The sequence below is a fragment of the Ornithodoros turicata genome, chromosome 6, assembly GCF_037126465.1.
Source record: "Ornithodoros turicata isolate Travis chromosome 6, ASM3712646v1, whole genome shotgun sequence".
Lineage (NCBI taxonomy): Eukaryota > Metazoa > Arthropoda > Arachnida > Ixodida > Argasidae > Ornithodoros > Ornithodoros turicata.
Window position 1 is genome coordinate 21,049,006 of NC_088206.1, and position 15,102 is coordinate 21,064,107.

General features: G+C 46.6%; 1 protein-coding gene across 1 annotated transcript; it reads right to left on the bottom strand.

Moving 5' to 3' along the window:
* Positions 1 to 4,641: 4,641 nt before the first annotated feature.
* Positions 4,642 to 15,091, bottom strand: LOC135396394 (serine/threonine-protein phosphatase 4 regulatory subunit 2-like). The gene is made up of 7 exons (XM_064627339.1): positions 14,942 to 15,091; positions 14,580 to 14,661; positions 14,334 to 14,504; positions 14,137 to 14,271; positions 12,753 to 13,346; positions 10,981 to 11,284; positions 4,642 to 6,091 (listed from the first exon to the last, which is right to left on the bottom strand). Exons 1-7 carry the CDS (start codon positions 14,979 to 14,981, stop codon positions 5,984 to 5,986), a joined length of 1,434 nt encoding a protein of 477 aa, XP_064483409.1. The 5' UTR covers positions 14,982 to 15,091; the 3' UTR covers positions 4,642 to 5,983.
* Positions 15,092 to 15,102: the final 11 nt, after the last annotated feature.

Consider the following 15,102-nt stretch of genomic DNA (forward strand, 5'->3'; position numbering starts at 1 on the left):
GATCACACCCTACCATTTTTATTCTATTCATTTATTTTTACTTTTTTTTTCATTACACCGTGGCTATGGCAGTATTGTTTACTACTGAGAGCTGAGAGCGCCCGCCTATGAATACGACATTGGATGAAGGTTACGCCCATCTTGGGTTGCTGGACTGACTGAAGACATGTTCCTACATTTCTTTAAAAAATCTTGCAAGATGTGCGCATCCTAACGACGTAAAATTACTTGTGTAGTGTGCACGCGTGACATCCAAGCAGCACTTGGGCAAAACGGGGTGCTGACAGAGCGGGACGGGCTGTCCTCCCGCAGCTCTGTAACAGCCATTCCATTACCGGAAACAGAAACGGAAACGAAAGTGAAAAGCTGGTATCAGAAACGGATAACGGAAACGAAAATATAGCAGTAACGAAAATGGAAACGGTAACGAAAATACGTCCGTTATCCTTCCCTGCTCAAAAGGAACCGGAGTCATCCCTTTCGCATTTATGAGCAAAACTCCCTCCCTTCCCAAGAAGGCCGACAGTGCGGAGAGGCCTCGGAGAGGCTTCCTCAATTCAAATTCTCCCGCGATGATTGGACAAATCATTTGAGGTGGCCAATGAGAGCGCGCTCCGGGCTTCTTGAGGAGGAGAGGGAAAGCGCAAAATGGACCTTTTCACGGTCGCGTCCTATCCTAGGGGCTCTCCAGCGAACCGCCCTCGGCGCGCGCCAAAATAAACACGCGTGGGTAGCACAGAGGATCAAAACCAATCTTAGAGTGAGGCCTATACTAGAACTAGTGTCGCAAAAGCTTATTTAGTGGCTCCAGGGCAGACGAGTTCATGTAATGTCCTCCCCACCCCCGCCCGTCGGCCCCATCCAGCGATATCTATTGAACACGGAGGTAATCTTGCCTGGCGCCCCCTAGGTAATCGGCGCCGCGGCGCATGCGCATAAGCAGTTGTGAACGTGAAGCAACGTGATTGCATTGTGTAATTTTTTTACTCGTTAAATGCCAGTGTAAGCATTGTTTTGCAAATGCTGTTCCTGAAGCCCCGCTAATTAGCGCTCACTCATGAATATGCACTGCGACGGATAGCATATAACTTCTGTTTACAACTGCAGACGCAACCAGCTGTGCTGGTGGAAAGTATTTTGATATCCCGATTTATTCATCTGTGAATCTCTTGGTATTTTACGAAAAGGAAACACGAGGGCCAAAATTTGCTTGCTATTTTCGATGTTTTGTCTTTGCATTTCAAGTTGGGTACATGATGAGTACATCATGGGAAAGTACTACTACAGTTTACAAAGTACAGAATATTAAACATACTGCCACGAATCATTATCGCGAAACTTCCATAGCAGGCGCGAAACGGTACATCTCATCCCGGCGCATGCTGAAGAAGAAGCAAGAAGCTTCCAGACACGTCGCCTGCTGTCTGGCAAGTGCACCTGCTCTTTCTAGACTTTTCGGCGCGACGCTTAAAATGCTTGTGCGCTCCAAGCTGGAGCATTCATTCTTGGGACTCAGTTGTGTTCAGAGAGCTATCACTATTGTGTTTTGCTACCAAGTAGTCTAATAAACCGTTTGCTGTTTATTCGACGACTCGCCGACCCATTTCGCTTCGTGACATTTCTGGTGGAGGTGCGGGGCATTAACAGGGGTGACGCAATTCTTGAAAAGTTCGGAATGAACCATCGGTAGTAGGCGCAAAGACCAAGAAAGCTTCGAACGTCTTTCACGTTAGAAGGAACACGGTAATTTGCGATGGCCGCCGTCTTCTCGGGGTCGGGGCGTACGCCGTCGCTGCTCACGAGATGGCCGAGAAATCTGAGTTCCTCGTAGCCGAATCGACACTTCTGAGGCTTCAACGTCAGCCCTGCAGTTCTGATAGCCTCGAGGACTTGCTTTAGCCGTTCAACATGTTCTTCGAATGTTCTTGCGAAGACGACAACATCGTCGAGGTACACCAGGCAGGTTTGCCACTTCAACCCGGCGAGAACTGTATCCATAACACGCTGGAACGTCGCTGGTGCTGTGCGAAGGCCGAAAGGCATAACCTTGAATTCGTAAAGTCCATCCGGAGTGACGAAGGCAGTCTTCTCACGGTCCCGTTCGTCGACTTCAATTTGCCGGTACCCCGTCTTGACGTCCATGGAAGAGAAAAATTTTGCACATTGAAGGCGATCGAGCGTGTCGTCGATGCGCGGCAACGGGTAGACGTCCTTCTTCGTTATCTCATTGAGTTTCCGGTAGTCGACGCAGAACCTGAGTGCGCTTCCTTCTTCTTCACTAGTACCACCGGCGATGCCCACGGACTGGTCGACGGCTGGATAATGTCATCTCTTAGCATCTCTTCTACTTGCGCTCGGATCGTTTCTCGCTCTTTGCAGGAGACCCGGTACGGCATGCGGTGAATGGGACGGGCCTTTTCGTCGACGATGATGCGGTGCTTCGCAATGGGCGTTTGTCTTACTTTCGACGATGCAGCGAAGCAGTCACTGAAATCGTTGAGCATCTGGAGAAGGGTTTGCTTTTGAGTTGTATTGAGTTGAGGGTTTACGTCGAAATGTTCGGCCTCGTGTTCCGTGGTGACCGCGATGCGAGCAGTGTCCATCAGGCAAACATCCGTGGTGGAGTATTGGTCTACGATGACGGCTATCTTCGTGCCATTCGCCAGGTGTTGTGGCTCCGGGTGAAAATTTGTGACCAGGAGTTCGAATATTCCGTTCCTTACGGACACAATTCCTCTTGCTATCCCAATTCCTCGTTCGAGGAGAAGTTGCGTGTTGCCTTCAGCCAACAAACAGCCAGTCGGTGCTCTCTCGCACGTAGCAGTCACAAGGACTGACGACAAGGGAGGCAGGTTGACGTGCTGAGTCGTCACGGCGGTTACGTCCGTGTTTGCGCGTTTCTCCGGGGTTATTCGTGCCCACCACTTGTCTTCTGCTGTTTCCGGCGTTTTAAAAGAGATAACTCCATTTGTGCAGTCGATGATTGCTTCGTTTTCGACTAGAAAGTCCATTCCGAGTATTACATCCCGTGGGCAGTTCGGCAAGACGACAAAGCTGACGACGTACTGGATGTCACGCACTTGTATGACTGCCGTGCATCGGCCAGTCGGTGTTACGACGTGTCCACCAGCAGTGCCGATGTTAGGCTCATCCCACTTCGTTTGCACCTTGCGAAGCTTCTTAGCCAACCTACCACTTATAACAGAGTCGTCGGCTCCGGTATCGATTAACGCAATCATCTCATGGCCGTCGATGAGTATTTTCAGGTTATTGGTAATTTTTCGAGCGTCGTGTTGGTGATGCGTTGCTGTTCGTCGAGTTGGAGGAATTGTAACTTGTCGTCGGTCCGCAGCTTCGCCTCCCGGAGCTGCAGTCTTCAGTTTTCCCGGTTAGGGCTGCGCCACACAGGTCGTCTTGCCGGTGACGGTGAACGTCATACTCCTGTAATCGGAGGCTCCATCTCGCTAGGCGTCCTGAGGGGTACGGCGTACCAGGGCGTACCTGAGGGGTACGGCGTACCATCCGCAGACGAACGGGCTCACCGAACGCCTACACAATGATGCCGACATGATTTCGATGTACGTCGACATCGAGCACAAGACATGGGACGAAATACTGCCTTACGTCACGTTCGCCTATAACACGGCTGTCCAGGAAACAACGGGATTCACACCGTTCCGCCTTGCACACGGCCATGACGCATCGACTATGCTGGACGCGATACTGCCCCACGAACCCAGTGATGTGGAAAACGACGCTCTGGACTTCACATAGCGAGCAGAAGAAGCCCGCCAACTGGCCAGACTACGAATTGGTCAACAACAACGCGTCGATGAAAGATTTGCGCCGACGAGACGTACGCTTCAGTCCAGGCGACTTGGTATGGGTTTGGACGCCGATTCGACAACGAGGCCTGAGCGAGAAGCTACTGAAGCGGTACTTCGGTCCATACAAAGTACTTCGACGCATTGGAGACCTGGATTACGAAGTGGTACCTGAGGGCAGCGTTCCCTCTCGACGACCCCCGAGGACTGAAATAGTTCACGTCGTTCGACTCAAGCCGTACTACAGCAGGTAGCGCTGAAGACTGGCTGGAAGGAAACAACATGAAAAAAAAAAAAAAAAAAGAAGGAGAAGGAGAAGAAACGGCATCGAGACGATGCCCCGTCTACGGAGGGGGCAATGCCACGAATCATCATCAAACTTCCAGGGCAGGCGCGAAACGGTACATCTCATCCCGGCGCATGCTGAAGAAGAAGCAAGAAGCTTCCAGACACATCGCCTGCTGTCTGGCAAACGCACGTGCTCTTTCTAGACTTTTCGGCGCGACGCTTAAATGCTTGTGCGCTCCAAGCTGGAGCATTCATTCTTGGGACTCAGTTGTGTTCAGAGAGCTATCACTCTTGTGTTTTGCTACCAAGTAGTCTAATAAACCGTTTGCTGTTTATTCGACGACTCGCCGACCCATTTCGCTTCGTGACATACTTAAAGTAGGGTTACAAGTATTCAGAAATGTACTTAAAGTAGTACTTGGTACTTGAGGTACTCCCCATCACTAGCAGCACGTGCCAGAACCACTTTAATGAATAAAGTCAACTACTGCGACTTCCCCGTGGTGAACTAAATGTACACTACACAACGTTTGCATTTCTTGTGACATCAAGTATTTTAATTAGTTTCTTCAACAAGTGACACATCAGGGTGAATTCACAGTGAATGAAAGTGACAAAATGAGCAAATGACAAACAGATCCCATCAACTAGCAGCCCAATGGACTATAAACAAGATAATGCGTAAGCCTGCCCATATGATGAAGGCTAATCATTCATTTCTACTGCATTATTTCACATACCTATGAGCTCATCAGCGCCTAGCAAATAGTCCGATGTATTGCGGCAAGCTACGTGAAATGCCGCAAAAGACCACCTCACCTACCGACACAGCTATTGGTCATGCAGTAAAATTAAATGCCATTCTTACTCAAACATTTTCAATGATGCACAACCTCCATAAAAGGACTCCAAAATAATAACTTGATAAATTGATACAGAAGCTGTTTCGATATAACATTAACTGAAGCAACTGTCGCTCGATGATGCGGTAGATTATCGTGAGCACGACACCAAAAAGAACTAATTTCCTGCTGCCCTTATGCTTGAGCAATTATACTGGAGGAGAAGCAACACTGCCACATGTCAGTGCATCTTCCTTAAAGTGGCAGTAAGGTGCAAAAATTTATCCTCCCAGAATAAAATGAGTCGTTAGCCTGACACCGACATAAAGGAATGGGTTTCATGCACTGCGTCGTTCGTTAATTTATGGCAGAAAGAAATCGTAATTTTTGCTTTCCCTCATCCTCAACAAGGCAGAGCAATGCTCTCATTGGTCTCCTCAATCGATTTTTCCATTCATCGTTTGAGGGGACCAATCTGAGGCCTCTCCAGATTGTCGTGCATCTTGAGGAGGAAAGGGAGAGCGTAACTTGTGACCTTTTTTGCTCATAAATCACAAACAACGTGAGGTATGAATCCTGTTCCTTTTGTGTTGGTGTCAAGGTAATGCCATCCGTAATTTACGCTTTCTCGCCTCGTCAAGAAGCACAAAGACGCGGAGTGTCCTCCCACTGGTTTCCTCAAACGATCTCCCACGACAAATGGGCAACGTGTTTGAGGAGGCCGCTCCGCAATGTCGTGCTTCTTAAGCAGGAGAGAAGAGGGAAAGCACAACTTGCGGTTTTGTTCGCCTCATAAATCATGAATGATGCAACGGATGAGTCTCGTTCCTTTTGTGTTGGTGTCGAGGTAATTACATATCTCATTCCGCGAAGAGAAAGTTTTGCACTTTAATGCCCCTCTAAGAAGAACCACAAACAAAATTAAAAACAGAACACCAACTGCAGTAAATGGTGAAATACTGAATCACAGTGTGTGGCCACCAATGAATGAAAAAATAAGAAGGGTGAATGATGACACTATCTTCAGCATCAGTCTTGATCCATGGGCTCCTCTTTGTTTTCTGCTAGGCTGGGCGCAGGGTCTGCTTCTGTGACATCCGACATGTCTGCATTTGATGGATCGCTTGGCCCTTCATTCTGGAAGAATGCACAGAGCTGCTCGTTGAATACCTTCTTGAACTTACTGCGGACAAACTTTTGCGAAAGAGTTACCGGACAAACATGGCCCAATTTTTTTTTCAATCTTTGCATGCCCCAATTTTCCTTGTCATTTCCGCAGAGAGAGAGAGAGATCCCGTGCAAATTCCCACACGATGACGTAGTGGATGAGGTTGTGTCATCTTTTGTGGCCACACAATCAAATGTTGTTGTAGTGCATACAATGAGAAAAATGAAGAAAAAAAGAGGATGGATGTGTTACTTGGTGTTTATCAAAAGAGAAGACTGGTACTATGAACATTTCATTTGTGTTGCTTTGTTTTTCTACGCTGTGCTACCTGTTGCCCCCATTTTCATCGGGCAATACTGCCCATTACCTAAATTCTCCTGTGTCATTAAAGGAGCATGGAAATGATCGGAATAAAATATGACGGAAGAAGTAGAAATTACGATTCTGAGCCCTGTGATACATATATGTACAAAAAGTTTGAGCGTAGCGCACAATCCTGGAGCGCGAGGGAGCTTTGAATCTCGTGCCTGACTCGGCTGCCAGCCGCTGACGTCATATGGCCTCGCCGTCTTTTTCTCTCTTTTTTTGCGGTTTCTCCGGCATCGCGGCGCCGGCAAGCTGACCGAGCAGGAAGCATTGTTGTTCATCGGACGTCGGGGAAAGGACAGGTGGTGAACTGAACACTCTTTAGGCGACACGTCTGCTCTTCTTGACAAAACATTTTATGGAGTTGGAGCCTAAACACCGCCAGCTCCGATTTCGCCACACGGATGTACTGGAGGCTGGTAAGTGATGCTGCTAAGTGTGAACAAACATTCGGATTGAAATATAGTGCTTCTTCTTGGTTACAAATGCATACTCATGAAGACGCGGTGCAGTGACCAGTGTTTTCACTTGAAGAGGTCGTCGACCATCATGACTTCTCCGTGCTGTGGCCAACACCTCTGGCTCTGAACCGCGTGGGCACTCACATCTCTGAGGTGAAAGAGCTGACCGATGAATGCATAGCTGTGTAACATTGCGCTTACCATATCTTACTGATACCAGGAGCACAACGTCTCCACAAGCACAACAACATGGATACCAAAATAAAGTCAGTAGAGTTCACCTGCTAGCGATCTGTGGGAAACCACAAAACACGTGGCAAAATAAGCATTTTCTTTTTTGGATGGTCATACGCAGCATACAACAATGGCGCAGGGAATAAACCTCCAACTGACAGGAATGTATTTAGTCATATCATATATATGCTGCACACACAGGCACACTACTGCTCACTAATTAACGACACCTCAGCACAATCGGAACAGTAACCACAACCGCGTACGATCCACCTCAACCCGGGCCGTCACGGCAACACGGAGGCCTAGCCATACCTTTTACACTGCCTGCAGTCTTGTTTTATGCAAAACGTACGAGACAAATCATGTAAGAACGCAAGTGAATGTCAAACGCAAATAAATAGCAACAGCGTCTCAGTCGGTAAGTCGCCACGATTCCGGAGCTAGCAGACAATTCTGGCGGGGCGCAAACGCTTCCGGCAGCCAATGAAGTAGTCGGCCGCCTGACGTCACCACACGCCAGACTCAGCCAAAGCCATTTATAGTGAGAGTTTGGCCATTCTTTGCTCTTTTGCCACCTCCTGGGAGGAGCTTATTTTGACGTCAGAGTCGTCGTTGCGCCGCCCAAAAAGCCTGAATCCGAGTGGAATCCGCTTATCAGCCATCTAGTCCGCGCCATATTGATACTGTCTGCCAGCTGGTCAACAGCTTCGTGGTCGTATTGAATGTAATCTACAGGAATAACCGGCTTATGACCCACTGGCGCCGGTGATAAGGGGGGCTTTGTTGCCGAACTGAAAGAGTTCAAGGACGAAAGGCTTTCGAAGCAAGAAGTACGCACGTGTCTTCTCTCCTTGGATTGTAAACAACGATCAGCATCAATATGGCGTTGGCAACCGGTTGACGACTGGATAACAATGGAGCACGACGGGGGAGGTCGTTCAGCCGTGACGTCGCATGACGCGCTTTAAGCTAGGCTCCTCCTAATGACCAAACTCTCTCTATAAACGGATCTGGACTCGGCTTGGGGGAGACTGTCGCCGCGGAGCGCATTCTTGCAAACTAATTTTCTCAGGAAATTCGCGCTTTTCGAAGGAAATATTTTGCGTGACAGTTTATGAAGGTAGTATGTTCATATCAAGCGGTGAAAAAATATATGTTCCAAATGATTTCCACGCTCCTTTAAACATCACGGAATAATGCTGCGAGTCACTTCCATTTTTCTGTAGTACCACATTCTGTGTGATACATTCGACTGACTGGAAAGCACATAAGCGAAGCAGCAATACACAAATAAGTAATCACTGCTGCACTTCAGCGATATGTCTCAAAAAGCGTAGCAGTGATTAAGCAGCACTCCTCCGAAGACATCCAGTCACAATGGCTGGCTGTCGTGGCGTCACTTCCGAGACATATATTGTGCAGCGCAGTCGGCACGGGTTATGAAGGCGACGCAAGCAGCATGAAATCTTCCGCGGCAGTTCATGCAAACTATTTCACGAGAAAGTGTTCTTGAATACGTCCTTGCAAGCTGTCAATCGTATTTTCAGTTCTCACTCTCGCGCGATTGGACAAAGGTGGTGATGATGACATTTTCTCTCGCAATCTCATGAGTTCGTTCAACACTATGATGCAGCGACTTGCTCACCGTATGAAAGGAGCCTACTCTCTGTAACTTCAATTTCGTGCAACCGCTGCAACAAAGTTGCTGAAAAAATTGCATCGTGTGAATCGAGCCTCACTCTTTTAGCATTCAGTGTGCACGTTGACAACATTTTGACACCCCCCCCCCCCCCCACCTCCCCTACTGGACAATTCTGCACAACACATTTCTAACAACATTTCGACATTTCACGATCATTCTCAACTCTCTAATGTAAGCCTGAAAGTCGAAGCTTAGTTCACCGAGGAAGGGTTCCCAAACTTCCTGACAAAGCCTGGGTACTTCCGGCAATCCGTCCCAGGGAACTCCATTCTGGAACTGCTCAGAACATGCCTCCATGAGAATTCAGAGATCATGAAGCGGGTTGAGAAACCCCTTGCAACCCACTACATGTACGGCTTGGTTTCATAAGTTGCAGTCCATGAATTCAGTACCGTAAAGGTCTCATCTTTCTCGTTGTACACGCACTTGAAAAAGCTAGTAAGGGATGTGTGTTAATGCGTTGGTGTAACACAAGGCATACATGCTTATCTGTACATGTGCAGTCAAATCATTTTTGGAATTTTATAGTTAATCAACGAATGTGTCACTCTCAGGAAGCAAGCAGAAAACAGCAATTACTAACTTGCAATTCGAAAACCCTTCATGTTTTTCACATTTGGCCACTGATTGCCCACATTGGTATTGCAAGAACTAGTGAAACAGACAGGCAGAATGGAAGTAAAGAGGAATGGCATGTACAGAATGTGGGGTGGTTTACTGATGAGTACATCTCAGCTCACAGGCTATCACGAAGAAAAATCAGAAGGTAGCAAGTGCTCTCTTCTTGCACTGGCAATGCCTTCCACATTTGTCATATATGGGGACCAACTGTCGCTAGTGAGAGTGTCCTTCCTAATGGTAGTGCACTCTTTCAAACAGCCTCATTGATTAGCTCCGTAAAAACCACAATCCTTGAGAATGCTGTATGGTTGTGCTTGCCACACACAATCGTTTCCGCGACGTTCATGTTCAGCGCTTCTTTCTTTTCATCTAGAGGCATTTAACTAGAACAGATAGACTGGGTAGCTGCTACTGACTTAGCATGGCTTCAACAGCACAAAAGCTTGAACAGTGACACAACAGGGTTGGGAGACAAGCACGCCGTTGGACTAGCACCTCTAATGTCATTCTGCAACAGATCACCCCTAAGATAATCAGCTTCTTCTTTGACCAGGTGTAGTGACGGAGCACAGATGCACTTATCGGTGCCTTGTTCCCAGTGAGAAATGCTACATAATTTATCCGTCTACCGTCTATCAAAGTACGCTTGAAATAAGGCTGACATCTACAGTGACTGCAACGGTCAACAAAGAGGACCCTTGGACGTAAAGCAAACTTGGGCATTAAAGTGCAAAACTTCTCCTCGCGGAATGAAAGAAGCTGTTACCCTGACATCAAAACAAAAGGAACAGGATCCGTTGGTCGCGTCATTCGTGATTTATCAGCGATAGAAATCACAATTTACGCTTTCCTTCTCAAGAAAATCGACCTTGTCCAATCATCGCGGGAGATTATTTGAGAAAAGAAACATGAGTCTTCCGAAATGGAAAGCGGTACAGGGAAGGCGAAAATTGCAGTTTCCTTTGCTCATGACGAACCACACAATCAATGAATACTGTTCCTTTTGTATTGATGTCAAGATAACTGCATCTTCCATGCCACAAGGAGGAAGTTTTGGACTTCAGTGCCCCTTTAAAGATTTCTACGCACATGCTGTGCAGGGTCATGCGCACAGTACCACATTTGGCTAGCTCGGTACGCTGTACTGGTTTCAGTTTCAGTAAGTGAAGTTTTAGTTTCAGTTTCCGTAACGCATTCACAGGTGAGCATGACAATCTTAAAAGCTACACGCGTCACTTTGTACCTGTTGCACGATTCATGCTCGTTGCTGTTATCACAATGTACAAATCCAAGCGGGCCATCCCCAACAGCTTGTGAGACATTCACAAATGCTAAAATCTTAAAAGCATTCCAGTATCAAATTTTCAAATGCACATATGAATCGTATATCGGAAATATTCTATTCGTATTTGGAATATCAAATATGTATTCCCACAACTTTAGCAAAAAGACAATACCTCGGGGTTCTTACCATTTCCATGCTTTCTGTGACAGCAGCATTACTGTCACCATTCTCCATCATCGGTGTGGGTTCCTCCAAGGCCACAGCAACGGGTGCAGCAACGGGTGCAGCAACCGGTGCAGCAACAGGTGCAGCAACAGGTGCAGCAACAGGTGCAGCAACGGGTGCAGTGTCGGGTGACACCGACACATCACCAACTCCCAATGTAGGTGATGACACCGTTTTGCTCGCTGCTTCCTGTTCCGCAGGATGAAACTTTTTGTGGGGTGGTTCTTCTGAATTTTCCTCTGGCAATTCCTTCTGTGGTTCACAGCTGGATGAGACAGGGAGAAAGAAAGTGTTCATTCATTTATTTCACCTTAAAGACCCTCTAGCTGAGGGCTTTACATAAGGGGAGGGCACAAAATCTTCCAAGACAGACACTTGGAGATACAATGCTTGCTTTTCTGCACAGACAGACTTACGTCGGGTCTGCGCAGAAAAGCAGCATCAAACAGCATCTCAATCCGAAACTGAAGACAAAGTAAATATTTTACGTAATTTTAAGTTACAGCACATTACAATTAGGGTTCCGGGTTTTCGGAGTTTATTTTTTGCATATTAGGAGGATGTTCCTTGGAGTTTATTATGTTCCGAGGATTCAGAGTTTTTTGTCTTTTATTTATCGTATCTCTGTTAACATATTCCAAAGTTCAGAGAACAAGCTACAGCTGCGAAATGATGTATTCACAAAAAGGGTGAGACGCTGCCTCTCCAAAACGCTCACTGCCATCCTGTGGAACTTGCAGACGACGACATCTATGCCATTACTTTGAGGGGAAAGCATGATTCACAGAGGAAGAAAAACCTTAGGCACTGAGTTTTCCAAGTGGACCTTGGAAATGGCTGAAATGTTGTCAAAACACCCTCATGGCAAATTACCTCTAGGCAAGGATAGAATTCACTGCATTACATGGAAGCTTCGCGAAAGACAGCTGCAGAGTGGAGTTGGTTTAACAGAGTCTTGTTGCAGGGATTGGTACCCCGCGATGCAAGGTAATCTCGACACCAAAGGAAACAATCCAATCAGTCAACCAGTTATCAAGGCATGACTTGTCTTGCATGGTCTTGCATGTCTTCTCGATTACTGGAACCCACAAACGCAGATTTTTACGGATAAATCCGAGAGCCTGGAACCCTAATTATAATCTGTAGTCCGTCCTCCTTCTAAACCAGGTTGCGTCAGGCTCTAGGACTCACTACTGCAAGAGCTGGAAGGAGCAGTATGGTTGCTCTATGATGTTTAGAAGCATCTGTCGCAGACATACTTGCTATAGAGAAAATTTAATGATCCATTCGAGACTTAAAGTTTCACATGTTTACTGTCAAAGAAATTGACAAATCTACAGGCGCAGATAGTGGGTGCTCCGGGCATCAGATGTCTGAGATTGGAAATTTTCGAAACAAACTGTAAACATTCCCCAGGTGGAGCCACAATTCAGAGCATGCATCGAATTCAAAATGGCATCGAGGTGTGTCATCCCTTGCAACTGCGCCTTTAATTACCTTTTATTGGGCGATTGCAGATGACATAATCTTCATGAATAGTTTGCACGCTGAAAAGTGAGAACACTTGAATGCTTCCACTACCCGTGGGAACATATCTACGAATTGATGCTTGCAGAGCCAACTATCCCTTTAAGTAACGATCATGCGCATTATAACTGCGCCGCAACTGCAACAAATACCTAAAAAAATAAATGCCAAAAACAAGAAAAACAACTTATAACGCAAGTACGCACCTTGCTTCAACACTTGTCACTTCCTCGTTCTTCTCACCCTGATCTTCTGCTACATCTTCCGTCAAAGTAGCATCCGCGGGCTCTGAACTGACTTCCACATTAGGCTCAGCTGATGACTGTGCCTCAGAGTGTTGAGAACTGTCGGCCGTTGACACTTCACTCGTTGCACAACACTCTTCTCCTTCTGCATCTGCCTGTTGAGCATCTACCTCCTCCAGACTCTCCCCTATCACATTTTCTGCACAAGTTTCTGATGGATGCTTGACAGGTGCATCGGGTTCTTTGGCTTCCACTTGTGAGATCGTTGTTTCTGATGCAGAGCTGGGTGATTCTGAGACAGTCATTGCAGATTCCTTATCCACTGTGCTGTCCACTGGGGTACTAGCCGTGCCATTACAAGTACGGGTTTCTTCCGATGTAGGCACAATGTCAGTGGCATCCATTACTGTCGGAGTCCTCCGTTCCTCAATTTTGTCGTCGTGCTCCTGCTCGCAGTCATGTTCACCGGGTGTGTGCCCATTTATCCCGCTGTCTTCGACACCTGGAACTCCATTCACCATTGGAACACTACACTGCTGTTGCAATGGTAGAGGCCTACAAAAAAAAATACACTGAAAATTTTAATACTGCAAAGTAGCCCTGGAAGGGTTGATGTAAGGTCCCATCTCAACGATGAGAGTACATTCAAAGCTTGGCACTCAAATCTAAACTTATCTATCATTCATAAACCAATCTGATATACACACGCTTAGCCTCCAACACCCAGAAATGTACCATACTACTCTTTATATATTTGTTAACCTGCATTCCTAAATCCATTCAGGCGAAGATCAGCCATGCAGGAACATGCCTGCACGTGCTTGTCTTGACACTCAATGCATGTTCCAGAACTAGTCGAGACCTTTCCAATGACTCTTACGACTCACTTTTCGTTTCCTCAATATTCGTTTCATCACTCGGGTCATTCCGCAGCTTAAAGTAACGTGGCAGTCTCAGTCTTCTTGGGCTGTAGAGGTTATTTTGATGTACGTCAACAATACACAGACCCTCGCATTTTCAGGTTTTAGGTATTTTTTACGTAGAGTTTTATTTCAAAATCGGGCAATATCGGATGGAATAGCAGGCTTTTGGGTGAAAAAGGAAAGAAAAATGCTTCCCACATTCTAGATGAACATTACATGCTGAACATTACATACAACATTACATCTCCAGTGCCTGTTATCAGAGGCGGGATTAGCATTCCAGCAAGTTCCTTTGCAGGGTCCACCACAAGTGACGATGACGCGAATTGGGAGAGTTAAAGACGCGTTTTTTACCAGTTCCACACATCCCCTAACCCAGATTCAACTGATGCTTTGATCTGAAGGGCATACATGTAACTTACGATGTGGCCTTTGGCTCCACTGTACTAACAACGAGAACATTTTTCTCAACGCCTCGCATGAACTTGTCTGTGCGCTTGTAATGTTTCCTGGGATCAACGACTAGTTCGCAGAGTCGTTGTATAGTGAACGGAGCACTGCAAGGGGACAAACACACCTATTAGAGGAGCATGTGCCAAAGGAAAATTTCTGTTCTCACCTTGTAAATGTATCTAGTGTTTCTAAGATTTTAGACTTCATGTCGTCGTAGTTAAAGGCTTCAACGTTTGGCAAGATGGGGAGTGAGTCTGTTGGGAAAGTCTCGTAAAATTCGTTCATGACGACCTCCAGCTTACGACACAAGAGTGGTTTTATTCTGTGCCACGGAAACCTGCAACAAAGGGGAGAGAACGGTATGCTTCACCTGCTGGTGTAACAGTATCAACGACAACGTTCATTTACTTACAGTGTGTCCCCTGTTTTAGCCACTTGGCGCAAGTACTCTTCCAGGACTACTGGTATTTCTACAGGCTTCTGTCTCTCAAAATCTGTAAGCAGCGAAGACGCACAGTTTATAGGTGAACACGCTGCACTTGAGGGACACCACAGAGATAACTTTTCCCAAAGAACATCCCACGATAGAGCAGTGGAAAGCTTACTGCCAAACAACGCAAGTATCACTTTCCATCTCAGATTCATAACTAAACCACTACTACGAATGCGAAGAGGCATGAAATGAATATATTTGACAGCCCTCAAGCAAGAACACGCAACAACTATTTTTCCAAACGCTAGACCACATTTCTTCAGTTTGGAGCCATGTCTGACCTGAGAGTTCATCTAAGAGAGCTTCTTTACTACAATCCATTCCGTTTGCCTCAAGGATTTGCTATGCTTTGGGGGTCACACCGTTTTTTCAACAAACTCATTCACCACCGGCAGCTGGCGACTGACAACAAATGGCGATTGACAGTGACGTCAGAAGTACG